Consider the following 10,614-nt stretch of genomic DNA (forward strand, 5'->3'; position numbering starts at 1 on the left):
TAAATTATAAAATTGAATGTAAAGTCATCCCTCATACAACACGGTTGATTGGTTCCGCGTTATAGGAAACACATTGTTGAAGTATTCTCGCGCTTGTAAGATATGCGTTTGAACGAGACATGTGCGTACAAATCATAATAAATGTCAGTGACATACAGAAATATAACGTGTGCAGTCCCCGCGTTACATGGAAAATACCCGTGTTATACGAGGGACTGAAATCGCGTAATTTTAAAATGCGTTATAGGAGTACCGTGTTATAAGGATGTTTACTGTACTAGTGAAGTACATACTAGAAACAATACAAAACGTAAATTGTTGTTAAAAATACTAAATAAATACTTATAGTAAAATTAAATATGTCTTCTTTTTATCTTCCTTAACTCATGTCTAGATTACTACGCCGTCAATTATATAGATAACCGGTATTAATTTCATTAGTTTTATCTTAAACTTACTCAATTTACAATTAGATTATTAATACCGATAAACAGTTACACTAAGGTTTTTATCAATAACATTCAGTTTGTCCGTGACTGGATTAATATCAATATGATCAGGAATATTGTGTTTTTTCTGACATTTACTTTAATAAGTGCAAAATTCAAGTTTGATAACTATACATTGTATAAAATATTACCTGAAAATGCAAACGATATTCAAGTACTTCGTAATATACAAGAAAATGATCAAAGATATGATTTCTGGACAAACCCGGCTCCCATTTTAGACTTTGTGAATGTAATGTCTAGTCCAGAACATAAGAATGATCTGGAGGTAATTCTTAATGACAATGGAATTAAATTTACTGTATCGATGTCCAACGTACAAGAGTAAGTTATATTTTTAATAATTAGTAATGATAAATATTAAAATGGTATGGTACAACTTGTATAATCCAGAGATTTCCAGTTTGTTTTCTGGCAAAACAATAATTTGCGGGAAGACCGCAATTTGATCGTCAACTAGCATAATCAAGCAAAAACAAGCTGCAGAAGTATGTCTGTTCTATTACTACTAAGGGGGTTAAGGGCTTCGAAAAGTAACCATTACAAGCAAGATACTTTGATATTAAATAATGTAGAACAAATTATTACAGAGCTATTAATAAGGAGAATCTAGGAATGTATACCAGCAGAAATCTTAGGTCAATGAGATGGGATAGTTACTATACACTGGATCAAATCAATAATTGGTTAGACGATTTAGTTGCAAGATATTCTGACGTAGCTTCAATCATAGTTGGAGGCAGAACCTACGAAGGCAGACAAATAAGAGGAGTCAAAATATCTCACGGTAGTGGAAAGAGAGCGATTTTCATTGAAAGCGGTATACATGCAAGAGAATGGATCACAATAGCAACAACGAACTACATAATTGATCGATTACTAAGAAGTAACAATGAAGATATTAAAGCGATTGCTAGAGAATTTGATTGGTACATCTTCCCCGTAACAAATCCAGACGGGTATGTCTGGAGCCACGATGAGGTAATAAATGTTTTAAATGTAAATAATTAACTGAAATACTTTTCTAAACTGAAGTTTTTTTTTTAGTTCAGAATGTGGCGAAAAAACAGAAGACCAATTCGTTCAGAATTTGGTGTGGATTTAAACAGAAACTGGAATAGCAATTGGTTCCGTAAGATTATAAATATTAATAAACTCATATGTATTAATAACAATAAAGACTTTATTCATCCACATATTATTGAAATACGTTTAACAAAAATAGATATAAATAATTTTTTACTAACTTCTCAAACTTCTTCCACCATATTTTATTTCATTAAAACTTATACGTATTACTCACCCTATATTAATACTTAAGAAATTTATGGATTTTATAATAATTATATTGACTTTTGATGATATAGTTCTATATTTTTCTAGCCTTACTACTAAGAAATCATTGAATTTTTTAATTAAATCGTGATCATCTGTCGTTGCAGTTCACGGATCCAGTATGGATCCATCTACCGACATATATGCCGGCAATGGTCCATTTTCTGAGGTGGAAACAAGAACCTTATCAGAATATATACGATCTCTTAGTGGGCAGATTGATTTGTATCTATCAATGCATTCTTATAGTCAGCTGTTACTATTGCCATTCGGAAATTCTACGCAGGGTTATGCAAATTATAATGATGCCGTACGTATATATTAAGTTATTCTTAAAATTGAATATAATATGGCGATTTAAATAGTATCGAAAAGTGACTTTTCAGTTCTTTTTGTCCTTAATAATAATAATAATTTATTTATTGCAAGAATATGGTACAATGTTAAGGTGGTACAATCGTAAATCGTTCGCATATTCTACCACACAAAATGGCGCTCAAATTTGTCTTAAAGAATTTCACATTATTAGTCAAAGTCAATTCTTATATTATCTGTATGGTACATATCATACTTTATTAAATTTATATCAATTACAGTGTCTCACCTAAAAATACACACTCTTTCATTATGTCTAGTTTATTGCTTTTATATTGTAAGTCTATTTGTGTTTTAGAGTTATATGTCTGAAAATGGATTATATTAGTTTTGGTCATGTTTATTTGTAGATTATTTGATCCTTTCCACAACCTTGATTTCAGAACTGGCTGTGCTGGCTGAGCTGGATCAGTAGATGCCAACTTATAGTATATTTTAGACGCTTATGAGTACAGAAATACCTAAATGAATAAATATATTTTGAGTTGGTCTTTGATAGATATCTTAGTTTAGCTCGCCAATATTAGATTAGCAAAATTTTATCAAAATATGTGACAATACTTAATGTCTTTTTTGTTCTCTTTTCTTTCAGATGAATATAGGAAGAAGAGCTATGGGCGCCTTGTCAGTCAGATATGGAACTCAGTACGTAACAGGAAACATCGCTGAGGCCATATGTAAGTAAAAATTATTTAACTACACGTGACCCAATCACAGTCATGTCACCTACTCAAGTAGTTAATATAAATAAAATAAAGAAAAGGCATTCAAATAAAAAATATTGTCTAAGGATAGTTTAAGGCAATGAAATATTTTTTTATTAAATTATCACTATTTTGTATGAATACGAAGAAGTGAATCCGCGGACGCATAGGCCAATGAGTGAAAGAGAGATAGATGCGGCGCAAGCGTACAGTGAGCGTAACGGGACAATGAGTCATGCTTATTAGACGTTGTCATGTCAAAAATTACTGCTTGCTAATTAACTTGAAATGATGTATATATGTGATACTATATTATACTCTTTTACTTATCGTAATAATGGATTTAGGTACCATACTATCACAACCATGATATACTTTGTCATCTATTATAAGCAAATTTTAATACTTTTATTATATACAATATAAATAAATTTTTGCTACGTATAAACAAGCGTCTTTTAAAAATAGAATAAAAAACAAATTTACAATCTACTAACGAAATAGAATAAACTCCAATAGTAATTTTCACTGATTTACTGAAGCAAAGCATTAAATAGAATTTGTTTTAGATCTTGCTACTGGTGGAAGCATCGACTGGGTCAAAGAAGCTCTGAATATTCCTCTTGTATATTGCTATGAGTTCCGTGACAAAGGACAATATGGCTTCCTCCTCCCAGCTGATCAAATCATTCCCAACAGCGAAGAAGTACTGGACTCTATAGTAGACCTTATTTTCCAAGCTAAGCGATTCGGATACATGAACAGTGCTAACAGTGCTAATAATGTCAAAATTTCTACCTTAAGTCTGCTTAGTGTACTTGCAATTATTTTGTATACGTACTAAATATAAATATAATCTAAAGTAAGAGGTCTTTTCATACTAATGATCTATATTTAACTTTAATAAAAAAATATATATTTTTATTAATTACCTATGTAATTAATATTTTTTTAATTATTTAAATTATTTTTATTGACACAAATACAGTATTTACAATTTTCTTAACCTATAAAGTAATCATAAAAATAAATAAAATGAAAATCAAAACAAATTTAAAAAGTTTGGTCCCTGTGGCAGTGTACCTTTAACGCTGGCAGCATTTCCTCGCTGTATTGCGATACTTATTCGTTGAGCCTGGAAAGTGCCAGCTCTGGGGTCACCGGTACTATCTACTAGGCGCCAACTTAAATCTTTAATAAGCGCCTGTGCACTTGAACCCCACGGCCCAAGAGTCTCTACTCCAAAGGGAACAAAATCGAAGTTGGAGGAAAGACTATTATATGTATTCTTATTATTGTAATTAATAAAATATATATTTTTAAATATTTTACAAATTATTATATAGAACAAAATTCTCGATAATTATTTTAAATAAATCACGATTTCGTCGCCGTCTTGGACTTTTTCGCTTAGAAATATATTTTGCAATTAATTTTTATCTATATCTATATATATATAGGTAGATAAAATGAATTTGCTATTTCGCAAACAGTGGTCAGGCCATTTAATTTATCATGGGTGAACTGCATCTTATGTTATATATTCACGTAAAATTGTATGACCTTTAGTGAATTAAGTCGGTTTATTAGATCAGTTGAAATTCCGTTTTTAGATTCGGATTTAATGTTTGGTGAACTTATTAAAATCTCAAAACGTTAACTTAAAATTAACTATCCTAAATGCGACGGTAAAAACCTTGGCAATTATGATTTATTTTGAGATTAAACGAACACAAAATAAAATTAATATTTGTCTGAAAATTTAATTTATAAAGACCTGAAAATAAACATCATCAAACAAATTATGAATCAAAAATTATTTGTGACATGAAATATAGCCACTTTCTTATCTTAGTTTAAAAATATTACCTATAAGCAAGCTAAGCAAAACTGTGAAGGTTAATATAATAAAATTTTACATTAAAGAAATATTTTATTCTTTTTATTTTATCGTGAATAGTGTCATAGGGTGATATGAAGTCAAATTCGAAACGATTTTGATACATCATACACGGAAGCCCTAAAAGCGCTAATTTTCGGCTGTGAACATGTGCCATTTTTCTATCCTTATATTTTAAGAGGTCGTTACAAAGATATAATATGGTCATAAACTTCTAACGAAGAAAATATTTCCGGTTAGAAGCACAGATGTTGATTAATCTAAAAACAATATTATGCAGTGTATATACAAATGTAACCTTCTAAGAAATTAGAGTAAGAAGAGTATTAGGAAGATTAAGTAATTTTTATTTAACCGAATTCATTATTTAACCTCTCAAGATTTGTTATTTTCTGTCTCCTTCTGTCTTATTCAGTCTGATTTTATTCTGTTCTGTTCCATTTTATATCAATCGAGCTTAAACATGTTTTTTCTCAATAATCTACAATCAAAAACACGAGTTCATCTTTGATTTTGTTCTCTTTAGAGTTCTGGGAGTTCAAGAGCACAGGCGCTCATTAAAAATTTAAGTTGACGCCTTATAACGAGTAACAACTTTAAGCATTGCATTACAACGAACCAACTATTAACCAAACTATTTAAATTTATGTTAGTTTTCATTTCAGTATTTAATTTTAATAACTATATATTACTAGCTGTACCCTGCCAAGCTTTGCAGTGGCACATTGTGATTGAATGGTTGAGAAATGAGAATCAAAACAAAGAATACATTTAATATAAGTTTAATTATTTTACAAGGAACTTGTGGGAAAAAAAAAATAGATCCTTGATGCGGATTATATACCATGCTAAAATTTCAGCTCGATCGGTGCATACTTTTGAGTTTTTGAAGCGTACACAAACCATATATATATTATCTCAACCCCAGAGTTATAATTTATTTTGCGTTTTATAAGAAAATTGACTTTTTTTAGAGACTCCCGTAGAACATTTTTTGCAGCTGATGCTCATCTTTCCCCTATTTGCGTTTGATCCACGGCTTTTTTATCATCCTGTATATATAGTTCTCATGAAGGTTCACGCGAACGAGGTCACGGGAAAAGCAAATTACAAAAATACATTATTTATGAGTAATTATTATGATAATATAGATTATAAATATCTATCATGATAAAGAGATGATTGTTTTACGTTGTATTACAATGTTTTAGGTATTGTTATTTACGATTTTCACATTTAATAATAGTAAATTCACTTACACTAATTAATCGTAAGATATTTTTTTTTTATTATTAATCATACAATCAGACTTTGCGACTATAAGTAGATACGTTGAGTGCTTCTTGACGTGTTAGGCGCTACTCCCAGCGGAGCCTGCCTATTCTTATTAAAACTCAGTCTGTTGGGTTGTGCTGGAAATATAATTTATCAGCATGGTACCATGTTATGATACCTAACCCACGAGAATGTAAGTGTGTGCTCCTATTTCACCATGCCTTCTGATAGGGGACAAACTCCTTCTATTACCTCTACTTCATAGCGATCACGACCCCTCAAGTCAAGAGTGTACCGGATAGGAAGAAGAAACCATGATTGTTTTTGTTAGCGATGCAACCGCCTCCCCTCTACCCCTAATTTTGTATTAGTTTTAAGCTCATATTTTAAACCATTCAAGTCAGTTTTACCCTACTTCAAAGAAAGAGTTTTATTTAAACATCTCCATACAACAACCGCCATCGAAATTTACTGGCGCAGTCTGTATGATTACGTCGATATATTATCACTAAAAGTCTTCTTAAAATTAGGGACCGTGGAATATTATCGGAATATCGGTGACCTATTTCTAAAATCGAATGGGAATACCGTGACGCGATCAAACGCGATTTAAGTATATCTGTTAACGTAAAATTGTAAACACCGTTAGATTGTAATCTATCTCGCGAGATTATAAACTGTCGAAAGATTGTGAACCTCAGCGTACTGCTGACAATTTAACGTATTATTATTCTGTAGATTGTACTACACTAACTTAGTTATCATTCAAACTTCTTTGGTCAATTACAGATTAATTTTACTTCCCAAACATTTCATATAACTACCGAATAATAATACCTTAAATTGTAAGCAGTTCGTTGCGGTTCACAATATTTCGACAGTTTACAATCTCGCAAGATATATTACAATCTAACGGTGTTTACAATTTTACGGTGACATATCCAACCACCGCCACCGAACTTCACTCTAGGCTAAATTAATTTACATGCTTATAAGTTTTAAATATTAAACAAACTACTTTTTTTTTTAATGGCTCTGGCACGATTTGTGCAGTAGCCAGCGTCAAGTATAGGATTTTTTTATAATTCGTGCTTGTCTTTTTTTTTTCGTCCGTGTCCTTCATGTACGGTTTAAGCACTCGCCCGGTACCGCACAACCCTCCCAAAAGCCGAGAACAAATTTTAAATTAAATTAAAACTTGCTCTCGAACCGGGAATCGAACCCGGTACCCCTCACCTAGATGCCACTTAATAAGACCGCTAGGCTATGAGGCCCCCCCAAACTACTTTTTAAATTTAAATGATTTCAGATGACATTATAATGTTTAAATATGTTTTTGCGATGTATAGATTTTTATAAAAGTTTAGATTAGTTTTCTCTTTAATAATACCAAAAACAATAGAAGTAGGCCTAGTAAGTTCGACAACAACCTTTCTGAATACGATTAAGTATAAATATTCCGTTCACAGTTCAGGCATAGCTACGCTCGCCAAAACAGTCCTTGCTTAGCTGTCAATATCCTACAGGCTAAGAGCGAGATGTCATTAAAAAATTCTCTGACCGTGGACACTGTGGCATTCCTGTTAGTTGGCTGCTCAGTCATCGTGCGAAGCTCCTTGCGTTTTTGAAGTGAAACTTCTTTAGGTACATGAGGGTAATTTTTTTACGGATTAAACGCAATAATAATATTAGCGTCACGAAGATGTGCAGCGTTTTTGTCGAAGAAAAGGAAGAGACCGATTGAGAGAGAGTGAGAAGGGTGATACACCTTCTAGAAATTCTATTTTTAAAATTAAAATTTCGTAAAGAGAATTTATGAAATATTAGTATTTTATAATTTTAATTGTAAATTAAAATGTCACGTGCTTTTATTATCTAAGAAATAAATTTAAAAAATTAAATTTATAATTTGTATTAATTTTCGACACTTAATATTTTAATGACAATTAAATTCTCGGAAAAAAAGTCTCGGAAATATAAGTTTTAGATTTGTATTAATACGAACAAGACTTAAAAATTAGATTGCCAAAGAAGTTTCACTTCTGATATGTGTATAGGTCGGTTATCGAAAGCTGGCGCGTTCACAGTACTCACACTAATGCAATTTCACTATACAGTATGTTTAAAAATAGTACGTTTTTTGCCAAGCTATATATTTTAGCCTACTCTGGTTTTAGTAAGGTTGGGTGGGTTGTAAATAAATAAAAATGTGTCAAATACATATAAATATTATGTGCATACGAGGGTGGATCCAAAAGTTCTAAGCCCGACCAAGAACGTATAAGAGTAGTTTGTGTAAATAATTTTTCATTTTTCGACATAAGCTCCATCTAGATCAACACACTTCACTTTTACTTCACTCACTATTATTTCAATACTCCTCTTAGAAACCCCAATCGCATCTGATGTCAAATTAAATATAACATTTTTTCATTAAACTGTTTTTATTAAGATGCTTAAAATAATTAAAAATGTTGTGCACCATTTCACGAGATTGCCCTGGTAGTCTAGTCGACAAGTTGAAAATGGAACAAAATAGAGATACTGCTCTTAAAATTATGTGCGATAGCGAAGAACTCCTAGATAGAGTTCTGGGAGTCAGGAGTTTTTTATTGGAAATTTCCTCCTCTTTCAGAATCTTTATTTGAAATTTCTTAAATATTAATAGTTTATTAAATATTGGCAAAAAACTAAATGCCATTTTTTTTTCATCTTTAATGGTCTATAACTTACCAATTTGTTATAAACAAATATTCAACTTTTGTTTATTTTTTTTCTAAAATTTCTAAAATTAACAAAAACAACCATATATAACAAAGTATAGAAAAAAAAATTTAATTTTAAATAAAAGTAATATTCATGATAATCAAAAAATTTACAAAAAAAAATTTTCTATACTTTGTTATATATGGTTGTTTTCGTTAATTTTAGAAGTTTTAGAAAAAAAATAAACAAAAATTGAATATTTGTTTATAACAAATTGGTAAGTTAATAAACAATAGAATTGTTGATTAAAAAAAAAAATATTTCTGTTACTTTATAGAGGACTGTCAATTATGATTTTTAGACAAAAAAAATTTCTTAACTAATTATTTAAACAATAGAAAATTAAAAAAAAGATTATAAACAATTAAAGATTGTTATTAAGGAAAAAATTTTATTTTAAAAATCATAAAATTTTTAATGTAATAAAGTTGCGTTAAATTTTTTTTTTAAAATATTGATTTAATTAATTTGTTTAAAAAATTTTTATCAACAAATGGCGGGACTTTTTTTTTGCAAATCAATAAATATCTTGTATTAATAAAAAAACGATTATATGATGATTTAGAAAGAAAAAAAAAATTTTAACATCATTACATGGATTTTTAAGTTTTTGTTTAAGTAAAAAAATTTTTATAAACAAAGTATAAATATTTTTTTAATTTTTATGGCACGATCTTGTTAAGTATGTATGTAAAAAAGGCTCTACGAAGCGAAATATTTTTACGACCATTATTTAAACATTTTTTTTCACTTACAATTACGACGGTCGTTCGAGAAAATTTCGTTAGTTAACAATTATTTAACTTGTTGAAAAATTAACTTTAAGTAAAATTTTCAACGGGAATAAATTAATTATAGTGTTCAGAACACACCATAATTTTTTCAAATTTAAAAAAAATATTCAATACCTTAAATAAATTAATTAATGTGCCGTAGTCGCTTTTGACGCCACGCGCGAATCCTAAAAATGTCACCCGCAGACCTATTTTCAGCGTTAAATTAAAATTATAAATAATGGAGATAGAGTTCCGGGAGTTAGGAGTTTTTTATTGGAAATTTCCTCCTCTTTCAGAATCTTTATATTAATTATATATTAATATTCTTAAATATTAATAGTTTATTAAATATTGGCAAAAAACTAAATGCCATTTTTTTTTCATCTTTAATGGTCTATAACTTTTGCAATTTTTTATGTGCTAATACACGCTTTTAGCACATTTTTCTAGACGTCATTCCGGATCCAATGAGCTTTCGCACATAATTTTAAGAGCAGTATCTCTAATTTGTTCCATTTTCAACTTGTCGACTAGACTATGGTAATGTTTGAAAAAAGATCAACATGTATAAAATAATAATAATATAAAACAGTAAAGATCAACATAAACAGTAGCAAAAGAAAAACAATAACTGTCTCTTTTATACTCATAAGCTTGACCGAGCGCGAGAGAGACGGACAGTCTTTTCGTGTTGTATTTCAGTTTGACATCACGTCTCGCGCTTATTCTCAGACACTACACAAGCACAAAGTGTAAATGTGTTGAAGCCGCCAGCTTTAGATAACATACCTATACTTTGTACGCACGCACTTTTTTTATTATTTTGTATTTCCTATTAAATCATGCCGAATGGAATTGAAAGTACCAGGAGAAATATTGATTTATCAGTGCGTATTTTTTGTGTAGACGAAAAATATCAAAATGCCCATTTAATTTAATTTGCAAACATTCGTCAACGACTTCCATGATATTTA

The 10,614-nt window shown here is 30.1% G+C and overlaps 1 protein-coding gene across 1 annotated transcript; it reads left to right on the forward strand.

The window, feature by feature from the left end:
- The first annotated feature begins 495 nt into the window (after positions 1-495).
- Positions 496-3,822, forward strand: LOC125054810 (zinc carboxypeptidase-like). The gene is made up of 6 exons (XM_047656920.1): positions 496-833; positions 1,100-1,490; positions 1,557-1,641; positions 1,952-2,154; positions 2,812-2,896; positions 3,493-3,822. The coding sequence occupies exons 1-6, from the start codon at positions 553-555 to the stop codon at positions 3,765-3,767; spliced, it is 1,320 nt and encodes a 439-aa protein (XP_047512876.1). The 5' UTR covers positions 496-552; the 3' UTR covers positions 3,768-3,822.
- The last annotated feature ends 6,792 nt before the right edge of the window (positions 3,823-10,614 follow it).

The sequence above is a fragment of the Pieris napi genome, chromosome 12, assembly GCF_905475465.1.
Source record: "Pieris napi chromosome 12, ilPieNapi1.2, whole genome shotgun sequence".
NCBI classification, from domain to species: Eukaryota; Metazoa; Arthropoda; class Insecta; order Lepidoptera; family Pieridae; genus Pieris; species Pieris napi.

Excerpts from the sequence above, each read along its gene's own strand:
- LOC125054810 (XM_047656920.1), top strand. The coding sequence starts at position 553 with ATGATCAGGAATATTGTGTTTTTTCTGACATTTACTTTAATAAGTGCA. Across the intron at positions 834-1,099 it reads TCGATGTCCAACGTACAAGA|AGCTATTAATAAGGAGAATC; the intron begins GTAAGTTATATT and ends AAATTATTACAG. Across the intron at positions 1,491-1,556 it reads ATGTCTGGAGCCACGATGAG|TTCAGAATGTGGCGAAAAAA; the intron begins GTAATAAATGTT and ends TTTTTTTTTTAG.